The sequence below is a fragment of the Perissodus microlepis genome, chromosome 15, assembly GCF_051167445.1.
Source record: "Perissodus microlepis isolate ML-2025 ecotype Zambia chromosome 15, ASM5116744v1, whole genome shotgun sequence".
Classification (NCBI taxonomy): Eukaryota; Metazoa; Chordata; class Actinopteri; order Cichliformes; family Cichlidae; genus Perissodus; species Perissodus microlepis.
In genome coordinates this window covers 33,653,724-33,669,879 of record NC_140475.1, presented here as the reverse complement: position 1 = coordinate 33,669,879, position 16,156 = coordinate 33,653,724, and the positions used below count along the sequence as shown (strand labels likewise).

Sequence of the window (16,156 nt, the reverse complement as noted above, 5' to 3'; positions counted from 1 at the left end):
CTAACACTGTTGAAGCACCTTTTGACGTTGTAACATAATTCATTCTTATGGTGTTGGTGCCTATAAGCGCAGTGCATCGTGACTTTCTAATATTTGCCGAGTCTTCCTTCCAAAAGTGCTCCAAATCTGTCCAATTGCATCATCTGCTTTCTTCAGGTCACCTCACAATATTTCATTTGGATTCAGTTCTGGGCTCTGGCTTGGCCATTTCAAAACTTTAATCTTCTTCTAATCAAGCCATTCTTTTGTTGATCTGGATGCATGCTTTCGGTTTTTGGCACACTAAACGTTAAAATGCTTTCTAGCATAAACTTCACTGTTTTTGCCAAAACTCAATGGTGTTTGAAACTGCTCAGAATTCCCTCCACCTTAACTAAGGCTCCAGCTCAAGCTGAAGAAAACGCCCCCAAAGCATGATGCTGCCACCACCATGCTTCACCGCGGGTATGCCATTGTTTTGGTGGTACGCATTGCTTTGGTTGTAATAAAAAGCTTTGGAATTTTACCCTTGGTTTCATCAGACCAGAAACATTTCTCCACATCCTTTTGGGAGACTTGATAGATGTTGCTGCAAAATTTTGCTAATTTTCTTTGTAAGAAAATCCACCTCCCTGACTTCTTGTTTTTTCATCAACTTTGTTCAGGTCTAGTTATTGTCACTTTTACGTCATTTCATTTGTTATTTATTGTCCTCACTGTTTCCTTGCTGTTTGTTTTGGTATACGTTGGCTTGGAAACGAACTGACTGAATGTACCTACAATTAAACTAAACACAAAACATAAGGTTGTTGATATGGAACTACATTATTTTTATGTATTTATTTTTATTTTACCCCCCAAAAGATCTGGTTTTGAACCACATTGTACAGGTTATAGGTCACATTTTAGGTAGAAAATTTCTAAATAATATATATATATTTTTTTCTATTTTTGCATTACAAAAATGTGGCATTTTAGCACGGGTATGCAAGCTTTTTACATCCTCTGCAGACCATGCTCATTCTAAACAAACTACCAGCTTTTAGGCAGGCATAGAGAGTCTAGACAAACTGGTATGCTCACCGGTGGAAAAAAAAGGAGAAATGTGAAGAAAACAATGCTTTGTAGAGTGCAGGCTCTAATATACAGCTAAAACCAAAGAGCAACATGTGTTTTCATGCTCTCCTAATCTGTCTTAGGGAAAAAAAAAAAACCTCACACCATGCCCTGGTCTCTAAAAGATCCGTGGCCTTGATCTCTAAAAATCTGTGGCTAGCCTTCAGGACATGACTCAAATGATAAACGCAGCACTGATAAAAGCAAACACTGCCTTAGACTTAGATGTGCCCTGAATAACAGCCCTGAGTAGCTGAACACACTGTTAATATCATAGCCTATGGCGCTGTCGATAAAGAGTCCTAATTACACTTAGTTAACTGTCAGAAATTCTTGAAATTATTCATTATTGCATTTGTTCGTGTCTACTAAACAGATCCGAATCAGTTAATCACACTATATTGTGGCTCTCTGCGAGTGTTCTTTGAGTATTGTTAAATAAATGCAAACAAGCAATCATAGCACAATCATAGCGGAGACAGCTGGATGGGAGCGAAAAACCCTTCAGTCAGAGGCAGAAAAACAAGTTAGCTTTACTGCTGCAAGAACAAAGGTTCTATGACAACAAACAAATCAATTATTTATCATTGTACTAACCTGCGCCTTTGGTCACCACCAGTTTGGGTTTGCTCCGAGCACCATCCCCCTTGGTGGTGTATGCTGCCACTGTGATGGAGTAAGTGGTTTCTGGCTTGAGTCCTCCAATGACCATTTCCTATGGGACACACGGAAGAAGCAGAGACAGGAAAATGTCAAAATACGTGTTGAATTTTTCATGATTTGACCCCACTTCGTGCAGCTCAAACCGCCTTATGCAGAATGTTAATCTAAGCCAAGTGTCTCCTGCTCCTCTTTATTAATTTTCACGAGGCATGCATTAAATGTAATGTTTCCCCCTGTGTAATGGAAGACATTTCCATTACATAAATTATTAGATCTGCCAAGGTGGAGGAGTGACATTATGCATGTAAATGGAAAGTAGTTCCACTTAGTCCTTTAGCAATATTCCAATCAACAACTTAACTTTGATAAATGCATGCTGAATACATCCTGGCCATTCCCTGGCAGTTTTTTACCTCAGCCATTAAGTTTCCTTGAGTCCTCTTCAAAGAGAGGCTTCCGATCAATTCTAATGAATCTTTCAAGAGAGAAGGTTTGAACGAATGCAGAATTAGGTTTTTAACAGGCACTAGTTTGGAAGACGGATGGGAGAAATCAATAAAGGTAAATGAGCTATAAGTAGTGTGTTGCACTTGACATGGTACTCGTGTAATGTAGATGGACTCTGGTTCAAAGGTAGAGAACATTCTGTGCAAAGTAAAAAATATGAATGATCACAATGTGGGTCGTACAGAGATATTCTTTAAACTACCATCTCAATATACAAAACTCAAGGAAGCACAGTACTTCTAAGGCACCACATTAAAAAGAATATATATCTATGGAGCACAGATCACACAAACACAAAACAGAAGGGGGAAAAAATCATACAAACACCACCAGAGCACAAAACACAACACACTGTCAGCACACAGTATGATACGAATAGCGTTAGCATTCCAGGCACAGCGGTCAGTGGGTATTGCATCAGCCATCAAGTGTACAAACTAAATGATGACAGACGTAAGCCCCCTTTTTCTTGGTTATGCACAGATATAGTGTTTAGACCGAGTCACCAGAGAGCTAAGCCCTTGAGCCACACTGTTGTCCAGACTTAATGAACAAGGATCGGATGGGCTGTGTAACCTGTGAATCTAACCGGGCTGATGCAATACCCTCTGTTTACACTCTTTCAGGCACACAAAGCACCCAGGTGAAGCTTCGTACTCACATATTCAGCTGTATCGTCTGTTTCCCACTAACCCCCCCCCCGCCAAAGAGCGCAGGAGAGAGAGCAATATTTTTTTCAAAGAAAGAGAAAAAAAAGAAAGGGAAGAAATAGGATTGTGAGAGACGGGGGCATAAGAGGTTTGGGAGCAGGGGATGGGTATCAGAAATAGGTCACTGGTTTTAGGAGGTCAGGAGAGAAAGAAGCTGTTTGAAGTTTATGTTGTGAGGAGAGCTGTACAGGTCTGCTAGTTTAATTATGTTACTGTTCAGCTGACAAAAAGGCACAATAGTGTTATATATTGATAACTACAAGCAGCAATGGCATTAAAATGTAGCATTACATGGATTAATGATGATACAAACTAAGATAAATAGATATAAAAAAGAGGTTTTTGCCCGTGCGTGTGGTGCTTGGCCTGAATGCACTAAACTTTTTTTGTGTTTTGTTTTCCCAATTGTTCAAAATCTCCATTTGAAACGCCGGTACTACACACAGTCATCACTAGAACTGTGTTGACGGGAAAAAAAAAAACCCAACAAAGACAAACAAACCCCCAAAAAGCATTGTTTCCAGTTCTGCCGGTCAAAGTCTAAATTGTGGTGAAATAGTTCCGTGCCCATTTTCTCCAAGTCTTTGCACTGGATACAAGCACACATAAATATTTCATTGCATATGTTGCCGTGAAGCAGGGGTCTTGACATTCCTAATAAAAGCCATTGAGGTAGAAGAAGGAGGACAAGATGAGTGAAGCTTTGATTATAGTTCTTATTGTGTGTCGACGGGCTGAGGGAGAAAGAATATTACAGCAACATGAAATGAAATCTACAAGGCAAGAGCCCTATCGCTCCCCATACTCCTGCTGCAACAGCGTGGATTAACTAGACAATTCGCGATTTGCATGAGAAGAAAAAAAAAGCCAATGCCTTACGCATATGTTTTCAATTTTTAATGCGATTGGTGCACGATAAATGCATGCTGCGTGGCGGGATTTGCATTTTTCTGACAGCTAATTTGTAGAAAGAAAACTACGAGATGGTCATACCTGGGCATCAGCCAGCATCACATCCTTGATGAGAGGCAGGCCTCGAGACTCGCCATTTTCCACACGCACGTAATGAACCTGGTAGCCACGGATCTGTCCGTGCTGCTTGCCTGGCGTAAGAGAACGCCACATCACCTTAATTGCTGTGGAGTTGATAACCTCCACCTCCACCCGTCTTGGAGGAGCCCCAGGAACTACAAGAAATTAAAGAAATAATCAAATCCTCGCATGAGACCATTACACACCTGTGAGTCTGATTCACCGCCCTGCATCGTAAAAGTGCCTCACATCATGTCGTGACATAAATAACTCCCTGAATCCAAATTCATGTACGCACAGAGAAAACTATTGACAGCTAGCAAGAATGATGGACAAAAACATTTAGAAACAACAAACACACTCCAGTGTCAGTCAAATTCAACACGCACACATGCACACGCATTCATCACTTCCCCGTGTCTCTTCCACCTTTTCAGTACGTCTCTGTCTGTGGTAAACCTCGTCTGTCAGTCATAATGACAGACTTTTATGGCAGGCCTTGCGTTCGGGCCTTTCAGTTTGCCACGGACCGTCCCTTTGTGAGATGGATGTTCTGTTGATAAAATTCTTCCACTCAACCTGCTTCCATTTGCTCCTTTACAAAACACTTTGACTCCCTGTTTTTGCCTCTAAATCACAACCCCATCATCTTTCCCGTCATCATGGTAAAATTGTGTTCATTAACAAGGCGCATTCTACTGTTCAGCCCTGGATCTCATTTCCTTAAAGATTATCATCATATTATCATAATGACAGGCTTTCGATAGATACGATAGATAGATAGATGTTGTGACTCTTTATTTGTGGAAATGCTTGAATAGATAAGGCCTTGTACCCATATGCATAAATGCATATGGCCCTCAATTGAGCAATAGGACAGTAGTTGTTTATGTTGCAATAGCAAAAATGCTTGATTTCCCACGTGTATATTTCATTTTGAGTCTTTCCATTTGCACAGTTTATAAAGCAGTATGCTGCTATAACATTATTGGTATGCATTTGATACCATGTGATCATAGTTTCTTTTATGCATGCATGTGCAGCACATTTCCATCATATAGGACATATGCACAAAATGTTCAAACAGACCTTATTAACACATTTACATAAATATATATATTAGGCCCCTAGCTTAATTCTGACAATTAAGGACACTGGAATGTACTTAATACGTATTTGGCTCACTACCGACTTTGTGGCTTTAAATATATCATGTCTCCCTGCTGGTAATGCAATTTCTGCATACGTGTCCACTTTGTGTTTTGGAGAAGCAAAGTGTGAAATGGAAACCGCGCACTGGCGTGTCTATTACACATTTTGCTGTGATACTGGGTTGCACATACACATACAACAGAAAAACAATGTTTACCAGTGGTACACTCACCACTAAACTAAAGTGCTATTGAGCCATAATAAAAAGTCAATACAAGAGCTTCTGCACAGGCTAGGTTCACCTACCATCTTCGTCGGTCCGACAGACGAGGGGCTCACTCTCGGGGCCAGGCCCAATCACAGTGGAGGCAGACACCGTGACACGGTACTGGGTCCACTTCTCTAATCGCTGAAGCAACACCTGCTCCTCAGTGGCAGGCACCATGGGCTCCTCCAGTGGTTCCTCGTTGTCACCGGCCCCTTCTGACTGGCCCACCACCTGGTAGCGCACCCTATACCCCACCAGGGCACCATTCTGACTCTCCAAAGGTGGGGGGCGCCAACTTACCAACAGGGTGGTAGAGCTGGTGCTGCTGCACTTAACTTCTTGAGGGGGAGCTGAGGGCTCTGGTGAAGTGGAGAGGACAGGAAGGAAGGAGGAGGGGTGGGTTGGGAGGAAGGAGGAGGACGAGGAGGATGGGGAAGGAGGGAGGAGGGGTGAAAAACAAAAAATAAAAAAGATGGGAGAGATAAAGAAAATGAAAAAAGAAAGGGAAATTCAAAACTTAAATAAAAAACAAGAAGAAGAATCCAAAGAAAATTGTAAAACAAAGACAGATGCAAAACAAATTTCAAATAAAAAATAAAACTCAAGCAAATGTCAACTTAAGATGCAATAAATGGATAAATGGCACAAGCAAGTGTAATAATGAATCCAGATAGCTATCATTTTGGGATATGAGCACTGGATATGCATATACTATGTTGTGTCAGTGTAGAGCTGGGATGTCAAACTCATTTTACACAGTGGGCCATATACAGCCCACTTTGATCTCACTCAGCTTTCTGTCAGCATAAAGAAGGTAATCTCAACAGTATTTCTTAGCTTTATACATAAATACAGCAGCAATTCATAAAGAAACACTGCAGCAATAAGTGACACGTGTCAGCTTGATTTAAACTGTAAGAAATAAAAGTACACAAAAAGTTAAAAAAAAATGTAACTGTAGAACCATTGTAAAAAAAAACAACCCCCAGATAGTTCTATAGTAGATCATAGAAAAATGAATTTTTCTGTCATTTAATCATTACTTTGGTGAAGTGTGAATAACCAATGGAGAGGTCTAAGCTGTTAATTTGCAAATGTTATGCCCTCCTTCTTGTTCTGGTCCCCGGGCCTTATGTTGAACACCCCTGTTGTAGTGTATTATTGCAAACGAGGCACTTTATTCAGACAACTAAGGAGAGTACCGCGGATCGGCCCGTGTGTGGGGATGCACGGCGTCGACGCGTTAACGAGCTACCGTGCTAACACGCTGACGCCATGCAGCCCCACACACGGGGCGATCTGCGGTAACTCGTTGATGGAGATTTGCTGCGTTAATGCAGTTATGGCGTTAATGAGATTAACGCCCACAGCACTAATACATATATTGCAATAGATAATCAAGATTTCGTATAGAGAGATTTTGTATCTGTCCTTTATTTCTTTACAGTATTAAATCAGTCCAACATGGTGTCTATTATTTGTGTCTGAAGTGGTCTTTGAAAAGTTTCTAGACCAAACTCAGTGCCTTTCTTTCTGATCTGAGCCAAGTTCTCAGACAGCTTGAGCTTGTCCAGAGAATGTGCCGTGTAGGGGGCGATAACCCTTCTCATCCAGGCTTTGGTGCTGTATGGAAGAATTGGATGAAAATGTTTCTATCCAATGGCACTGTGCAAGTTTAATCTGAAAATATGCACGGTCCCTGCCGATGTGACAAACCCAGTTCATTATTACATCTTTTGTCTATTATGTAGGTAAATAAACCACAACAATCAAAAGAAATAAAATAATAAAGCATTCCACATAAAGCAGAAAAGAAATAAAAACATTGGAAAAAACAAAGTCTGAAAAACGAAATTATGAACAAAAGGAGGGCACTGAAACGAATTTCTCTGTAACCCAGGTGACTCAAAAAGAAACTACAACAACAGTTAAAGTTCAAGATGACAACTCATGAGTAAACATGGAAAAGAAACTCTGCATGAACACAAAATAAGAACATTCAAATTCTGAAAAGCAAACAAACATAAAGAAAACACAAGCGCTGTCTGCATAATACGTACCTGACTCCCAAAAACACACAATTTTAAAGACTTTCTTACCACCAGCACCTGACTACAGAATGAGCCAACTTTGCTGTGCGACAACGCTTTCCTCGCCAGAAAGCATGCCGCAAATTCTGAGAGAAATCAGCGAGCCACCTTTTAATTTTGAGAGTTTGTTTTTAACCCTCTTTTATGGGTTTACTATGAGAGAAAGAGTTGGCTCTATGCTGTAGCCAGGGCTGTCTGATACTGTACTGTCGGTTGGGAAGGTCCACAAGACTGTGAGCGGTGGAAGCGTTGGTGGAAAAATACTCCCTCCCAAGATATTCCATTCTAGTACATTTGGCCAACTACACAAACATCCTTTTTTATTTGCAATTTGCAAAAATAAATCCCATTTCATAGCCCTGTGCCTATGTCTCTTTGTAAAGCTTAGTGCCATTACGAGAATGCCAGGGCACCATAATAGAAGAAGCAACATGGAAAGCTTGTGTTGTGGAATTCATAAAAGTTTAATGACAGTGTTCTGCCTGTAATGTCACTTTGGGTAGAACAGCTTTAAAAGGAAATAAAAAACAGGAGTTCTGAGAATAAGACAGGCCTCCTCCCAGCAAAGACTGAATGTTCTAGCGCACAACAAATAAAACAGGACCTCAGCCACAGTTTCCAAACCCTTCTGTGTCCAATGGGCTTATTTACTTAAGGTCTTACTGGATTTTGAGCTTTTCAGCTTCTTTCCTTTCGCTCATATTGTATTTGCAAACCTTCCACGTCAAGAACGATTGCTCAGTTCTCAATCTTTGTGGGCAGAAAATGGCTATGAAACTGACAGTGGCCAGGCTATCACAGTGCACAGGCATCCTCATGCCTGATAACAGTTTAAGAGTGGCTGGGGCACAGCTTTAATAAAGTGCATATCCCAGGAAGTCCAGTGGCAGGATTACGGATACTAGAACTATACGAGCACAAAAGAAGAAACTCAGCTAATGCTTCACTTGAGGTTCTTTTGAAGCTTCGCTGAAAGACTTGCCCAAAATGCTCTTTGACAAATAATTAGTCATGTCTGCTTTTATATCCTCTGACTCTTAAGTCTGTTGTGATGTGACCGGGTGCTTTGGATATAAAATCAATAATGTCAAGTGCAGGTAGCATACCTAATTATTATGACTACATTCAGATTAAAATTGCCTCGGAAGCCAAGCAACTTACATACATTAATGCTTGCAATTTTAGTTACACAAGCTATTACAGAGTGCCTGTTGTGAATTGAACCCTGCACATGACAGATTGCCCGTGCTTTTGCTATCAGATTTTAAGCACATGTCTATATCTGCACTGTATTTTCATCAGATGACAGGATGTTCGAATTTGTAGATCATTATGGAATTAATCTCTCCACTGATGCCAAATGGCCATGGTGTGGCTTACACAAATATTCCAATATATCTAAAAACCCACTTCAATTACAGTAAGTGTGTTTGTGCGCATTGAGGGGGGGTCGGGGGGTTGGCGGCTGACTGCTTGTTTGGTTAAATACAGAGGATTTAGAATCTGCCACTTTAATTTGAGAGATAGCCCTTGAGTGGCTACTGGCAGGTTCTAGGTATAATCTAAATGTGTAACAAAGCCTGACAATCCAGGGCCTTGGCTCATAGCTCATCGCAAAGCATGAAATTAATTCTGACACTATGAAATGGGATTCTTATCTGCGACTCTGGGGCCCTGCAGTCCCTTAACACCCACTCCCAGTGTCTGTCTCAGGTCCTGTTACCCTGCCTTGTGCGTGGATAACAGCTAGAGGAATGCTGGGAGCACCTCCTGGCTCTCAGGTTGTGGACCCACTCCGGCCACGTCTGACAGGTTTCACAAAAGTTATCGCATCCTGGTTTGACTATGGCAGCATACCCCATGAGGCCTTGCTTCTGAATGGGGGCCACTGTTGCCAATAACATTTGCTGTATTTAATCCGGCCTATTAAAACACTGGCCGAGAGCACCAAATGAAATGATTTTGGTGCTCTTTAGTTTGATAAGTTACTTGGCATCAATCGCAGTAGCGCAATTAAAGGTCGTGAGAGAATTCCAAGAAAATTGTTATTCTCTGAAGTGACTTTTTCTGAGTTCTTGACAGAATGGTCCCCATGACAATAGCCTCGGGTAATGCTACTTGGACTGAGCACAAACTTCAACAATATGTGAACATTTTTACCACAGATACTAGACAACAAAGCAAACTGGAAAATCATGTTGTCTGTCTTTCTTTTCACTTTGTGGCAAAGTGTTTCAGTCTGCCAGACATCGCGGTGGATTCAAACCCAGTTGAAATGGGTCTACGTGGGGGGGGGGGGATTGCATGCTGTTGCTCTGCAATGTGTTTGGACAGAACAGGCAAAAGCAATATTAATTCATTTTATTATTTACTCTAGTTTTTGACCTAATGACGCTGATTCCTCCTGAGCAAGTTATTAATCTTTAAAATTAACTGCAGTAAGTTCAGTCAAACAACCACTTAATCTTCATTATACTGTAAAGTAGGAGTATTATATGCGCATGTGTAGCAGTTTTTAGTGTCTGTGTACTCAGTAGATAAAACTAGCTATTAAACCGCTGGTAGATCTGCTTCTTTGCATCTATATGTCAATAATGACCTTAACACATTCAGCTTTTTCAGATGTACAGAGTGACAATTTTAGCTCAATTATGAAGCCACTTAATACAACTTATACCGTATATGTCTACAGATTTAGAGACATCCTGTGCTGTATAAGCATCCGAACTGCAGCTATTAAATATTTTTAAGCATAAAAAAGGCTTAAGGTAGCTTTCCAATTGCTGTTGATATGTTTAATGAAAAAAACCCCAAAAACTATAAACTGGATGGTCTTTGATAAATGTTATGGCAGACTGAATCTCTAAACCACACAACCACTTACCTCAGAGCATCGAAAAAGCTTACGTTATTTAATGTGTAGTGTTGGGAAATATTTTGCACTGTCTGACTTATTCTTTGATTTTTCTGGTGCCTGCGGTGATAAACCTTAAAATTAAAACTACAATAATATTTAATATCAACTCTATTATGGAAAGCAGAACTTATATGGGACACAATATTTACAGAAAACGGAGTTTGATAAAAATATCTAGGAGAGTAGTATTCAATTTTAAGACGGGCAGCTAGATATCATTATCATCCAATGAAAATGCATAGATGAAGCAACTCAGAGGAAGAATTAAGCCTGTTATGCCCCATATTTACTTAAAGGGGAAATATGCCGTGTGTTGCTTCGTCTCTTGTGTTGTACTTGCTTTGTCAGCAGTGGACTACGGTTCATACGAGAACCACCACCCCACCCACCCCTCAAAACAAAGCCAAAAAGAGTAGCAAGCTACTGTTTGGAATGATGCCAAACCAATACTCTTTCAGAGAACCCAGAAATAAATACAAATTGATAAATAAATAAAACATCTAACAGAAAACCTTTTCCAAAAGAGTCAACATAAAAGGGAGAGGACACAAAGTGAGCAAAGTGATGTCAAGCCATTCAAAGGAGGAGGACCTTTTGTTCCAATGCACAGGGGAACAAGTGGCAAAAAAGGGGAAACAGAGCTGAAATAGGGATGTGATAGGAAGATAGAGGCGTATCCAATCCAATCAGCTTGTGGTTTACCGGGCAAGGAAATCACAAAGACACAATGATAGGTGAAAATGTGCACAGACACTCAAAAGACACCAAGACAAAAGAGGGATGAACACAGAGTATTATCATGCCAGGACTGCTTAAAGATCAGCGGTGCAGTGTTAGGTTTAAAACAGCACCCCAAGTGGGCAGGAGTGAGTATGGCATGCAGGTGGCGCCCTCCTCAGTGACTATGCACTGCTTGTGTAGCTCTGCTGCCTAGCAGTAACAAAAAGAACTGTGACGTGGTTGTTTCAAAGCTGCCCCCCCACACACATCCAGATGTGGGGATACAGCCAACAAGTTGCACTGGTAGAAACAGAAAATGTGTTAAAAGAAGTCTCTCTCCCGCCATGGCTCTCCTTTGTCAGTGTACAATTTCTCTAAATCTACACAATGCAGTTTATTGAGAATAACAATAGCCACTCCAACAAAGCATGCATTTTTGACTTCTCTATTATTACAAAGACTGGCTCAGATCCACCAGTAATCCCTTAAATCCAGCTCTATTTTCAAGGTTCTTCACCATTAATGCATTACATCTTAATACACATCACTCTTGTGCTTTTTATTTATAATAAACCCAAAAGACAATGAATTTAATACATTGTTTTACTTGTACCTACTACTGCATTTGACTGGATAAGCTTGGGTATTTTCTTTCCCCACAGACTCCACCACTGTGCACTATGATATCACTGCTGTTATTTTTAGCTGGATGGTTTGAATAATTCAGTTGTGTTTCTACCATCAGTAAAATGAAATAATCAGTGCAGAACAGACTGCTATAAATTTAGAGGGTGGGCATTTTAGTAATTTAGGCGACTACTACTTTCTTTTTTTTGGTCTTTCGTGACTAAATTCACGTTGCTACTACACATACAGCTCATATAAGAGCCTTGGCGGTTTCAGAGGAGAACTGACATTTTTTGTGTCTCTGTCACGTGGGAAGTGCACTTGCTGTTGACAAAGGAGAAGCAAATATGAACAAAATTGAAAAGGGAAAGAAAGAAAACTGCCAAAATTGTCAGTCCACAAAGACTCAATATGTTTGACAGAGTACACTCACATTTTGGCACCACAGCTAATTTAGAAGATAAAATAATTCTCAAATCAAAAACAAAAATGTTGCAAAACACTCAGTTTGAAAAGTCTTTACCCCTTTGTAGCTTCTTTTTAACCACCTTGCCACCAAGGTAGAACATACCGCCGTTGTTTTGGTTCATTAAGGTTAACAATACGAAGGTCAAATACAGAAATATGAATCCACAAAAAACGGCAAGAATTCAACAACACAACAGTTAAATCAGTTTGCTATGTGGTCTTAATCAGCTTTAAACTGTGATTAGGAAGTCATTATTAAGGAATAAGTGATGATACCGCTGACATCAGAGAAAAAGGGAAAAAAACACAAAACTCCATTAGAAATTCAGTTTAGTATTCAGTGTAGCAATGGTCCACAAAGGCGTACAGTCATGATGTCTTTTTTTAACTGTGGCATAGATAGGAAAACCTCTTTGTTAGCGAAAAGAAAGTTAGACGGGAGACTGAATAAAGGGCTACATACTCGCTTGCAAGGTCTTCTGCGTAATGTCATTTGTGAAGGCTCCGATGCCTTTGTTAGAGATGGCTGCCAGGGAGAAGCGATACTCTGTGTTGGGACGGAGACCTTCCACAACATATGATGTTGTGGGCCCAAATGTTTTCTTCATCTGTTGATTAAAAATATGCCTTTTGACAAGTCTGAATTTAAACGACGTGCAATGTCCAATAAGCGTTTATTCAAACACTAAGATTCTTACCTGGCCTCCAAAAGTGCTTTCCGTATAACGAAGTTCATAACTTATAATTCCCTCTTTCTCATAGGCGGGTTCCCAGGTTAGTTGAATGCTGGTATCGGACACAGCACCAACCTGGAATTTAGATGGTTGACCTGGAACTGAAGAACACAGCAGAGGACTTTGTAGTGGGATAGGTTACTAGAAATTAGTTACAAGTTTCCTCCAAATACCAATGCAATAATATATTTAGGCTAATGAGAATTTACTTATTTTGCGGTGTCTAAAAGTGGATGTGCCCTGAAGCTCATCCTTCTTTCTCAAATCGGGGTTTTTTTTTTTTATTCAGACTATAATGATCAAACATATTGTAACATCATTTGGAGATGTGAAGTTTGCACAGCAGGAAAGAAAACAATGTCTCTTAGGCACCGAGCACAGTCTGCTCAAAGTTTCAGAAAATATAGGATGCAACAGATTCATAAAAAACAACTGTTTATTTTCCATTTTCACAGCATTCGTCTAAAGCCTTCTGCTTTAGGGGCCATTTCGTTTGAAGAATTTCTGTATGACTTACTTTAAAGTTACCTAACAATGTGCTTTCAACATTTTCTGAACACTGAACAGATGCTCATCATACATAGTTTCAACACCAGCAGCCGAGCTGACCCAGTTAGGAAAAATCAGTCGGTATAGAGTCCTTACCTCCTTGCAGTACTTTGACATGGATGGGTTCTGAAAAAGGTCCATCCCCTACAGAGGTGAATGCTAAAACTTTGATTGTGTAGGTCTCTTGAGGAACTAGGCTCTGGATAGTGGTGATGAGGCTGTCCTGGACATTATGGATCTGCCAGAGGCTCATGGGCTGGGAGTTATCCATGGTGTAATAAACACGGTAGCCCTTAATCTGCCCATTGGGCTCCTCTGGCTCTTCCCACTGAACCATCATGGTATTTTGGGGAAGAATCTGGGCCTTAATGTTTCTTGGTGGACTGGCCGGGGCTTGTTCACCCGTCCGAGTTTCTACCGGCTCACTAGGAGGACCCTGGCCAATTGTGTTGACAGCTGAGACACGGATTTCATACTCTGTGTTGGGATAAAGGCCGCCAATGCTGTAACGTGTAGTGGTGATGTCGTCCATAGTTTCATATTTGCTGTCTGGAGACTTGGCCCTATATTGGATGATATAGTATGTCACTGGATCTGGGTTTCCTGAGTCCCAGGTGATGGTCACACTGGTGGCAGTGGTCTCCGTAACTACGGGGGTACCTGGGGGCTTTGGGAGAGCTGTTATGGTAAAAAAAACAAACAAAAAAAACAGAAATTAAAGCAGTTTAAAAAAAAACACGTAACTTTGAATAAAAAACACACATGAGGCTTGGGCATTTTTTCCAGAGACAGGAACATTTTGGCAATTCAGCAATTTTCTGTATGTTTAAAACTTAACTGAACATAATGTCGATAGGTAGTCTATGTTAACTAAACTTATGAAGTCTATCTAGGTCATTGGCACCGGTCTTCACAAGCACAGTTTTCTCTTACATTTGACAGTGATCTGTGCCATAGATTCAATAATCCCAAGGCTGCTCATGGCGACACAGGTGTAGTTGGCTGACTCACGAACGTTGCTCAGTTCAAGAACGTTTCTACCCACTGGCATCTCATCCTCTGGTGTCAAATCCTCAGCGTTCAGCATCCATTTGACATAAGGCATGGGCGACCCCACTGCCACGCACGTTATGTTGACGCTACCACCGGGCATGATTTCCTGACTTGCTGGTGGAATGGAGAAGCGAGGAGGCACCCGCCGGACTGGGAGAAGGCATGAGGAAGGGGGAGAGGATGACAACAGAGGGCAAGGGCGTCAAAAAAGAGAGAGAGAGAAAGAGAGAGAGAGAGGTAACAAGAGAGGCCGATGAAAATGGACCTTTCTCCAGAAAATACTTAACACAAAAGGTTCAACATGGTAAATGTGAACTGAAACACAAAATAAAACTAGACTTTTTAAAACATAAACAAAAAAATACAAATAATGAGAAGGAACTAAACTAACAGAATTGCTTCAACAACAATATAGATTAACAATTAAGCAACGATTCATAGCAACAAGGTTCCATTGACCAATATTTGACCCATCACAGCACAATTAAAGACACAAAAATCTATTACGAGTTTCTCATCTTTGGGACTGAACTTCTGACAAATATACAACTACAGCGTAAACTATCCCCGAAGTATGAGAGTGTGTAGTAAAGGCCATGTGATAATGTTATCACATAAGACCAACATGGCAACCTGGAACTTCCTGTCCTATCAGGCACTCATGCCAAACAAGAAGTTAGCCATTACAGGCCTCTCCCACAGCACAGGAAGTGTAGGGTTACTGACTATTGACCATCTCCATGAGGTCACTAAACACATTCTAGCATATGTTTGCCACTTGACACCTGCCTCTACTTCCTGGTTAGCTTAAAGATGAGAAACTTTAATCAGATTTTTGTGGTTTAGGGTAGATCCACTGGACAAAGCCTTATTAAGATCTGACACGGTTCCATTGATAGATGCAGCTATCAGTTTCACAGACAGCATGCATAAATAGATCGAGGTAAATTAAGGAGTAAATGATAACAAAATCAGATATAAAAATTGAGATAAAATGCATAGAGGAATATAACTGAAGGGTCGCTAGCATGCCCAGACAAAAGACGATTGGAGAGGAAAGTAGAAGTACAAGATAGAGGATTTGACATCCGAGGGAAGTATAGAAAGAAAGGCAACAGAGTAGCAAAGAGTGACAGAGGAAGAAAAATAGAGGGAAGGTTGGAGGAGGGTAAAAGGGGGGGAAGGGAATAACCCGCTTCAGTGCTGTGTAAACTTTGTTTCTCTTTAGCTAATGTGACAAAATGTGATGGTGGCACATTGTCACATCGCAGTCCCAGTTAACACAAAATAAGTATTGAGGAACAAGTTGTGTGCCTAGAAATACACAGAAAAAGAATTATAGTAATTGTAGCCAGAGAGTCTACTATCACAGAGTGTTGAAGAAAGGAAACAGAACTGGATCAACAGGGAGCAGAAATCCAGGGGATAAGACAGAGAAGAGGTAAAAGGAGAAACAGAGGTAACTGAATTAGGACAGAATGAAAGCTAAGAGAGAAAAACAGGGAGAACCTCAAAACTCATGGATAGGACTGGAGATCTGAGTGGAAGGAGGTTGATAATGAGCCTAAAGT

The 16,156-nt window shown here is 40.7% G+C and overlaps 1 protein-coding gene across 14 annotated transcripts in view; it reads right to left on the bottom strand.

Annotated features, from left to right (window-relative positions):
- The window catches only part of ptprsa (protein tyrosine phosphatase receptor type Sa), a 228,123-nt gene that overhangs the window by 56,111 nt on the left and 155,856 nt on the right, over window positions 1-16,156 (bottom strand). For 8 of the 14 annotated variants that reach the window (XM_084954050.1, XM_084954049.1, XM_084954053.1 and 5 more), the window contains 8 exons: window positions 14,466-14,735; window positions 13,629-14,210; window positions 12,948-13,084; window positions 12,713-12,857; window positions 5,466-5,786; window positions 3,969-4,162; window positions 2,927-2,953; window positions 1,693-1,810 (listed from right to left, as the gene is read on the bottom strand). In XM_084954050.1, coding sequence (XP_084810176.1) covers window positions 1,693-1,810; window positions 2,927-2,953; window positions 3,969-4,162; window positions 5,466-5,786; window positions 12,713-12,857; window positions 12,948-13,084; window positions 13,629-14,210; window positions 14,466-14,735 — 1,794 coding nt within the window. The remainder of the gene's footprint in view (window positions 1-1,692; window positions 1,811-2,926; window positions 2,954-3,968; window positions 4,163-5,465; window positions 5,787-12,712; window positions 12,858-12,947; window positions 13,085-13,628; window positions 14,211-14,465; window positions 14,736-16,156) is intronic. The other 6 variants (XM_084954054.1, XM_084954060.1, XM_084954061.1 and 3 more) reach the window with 2 other exon arrangements.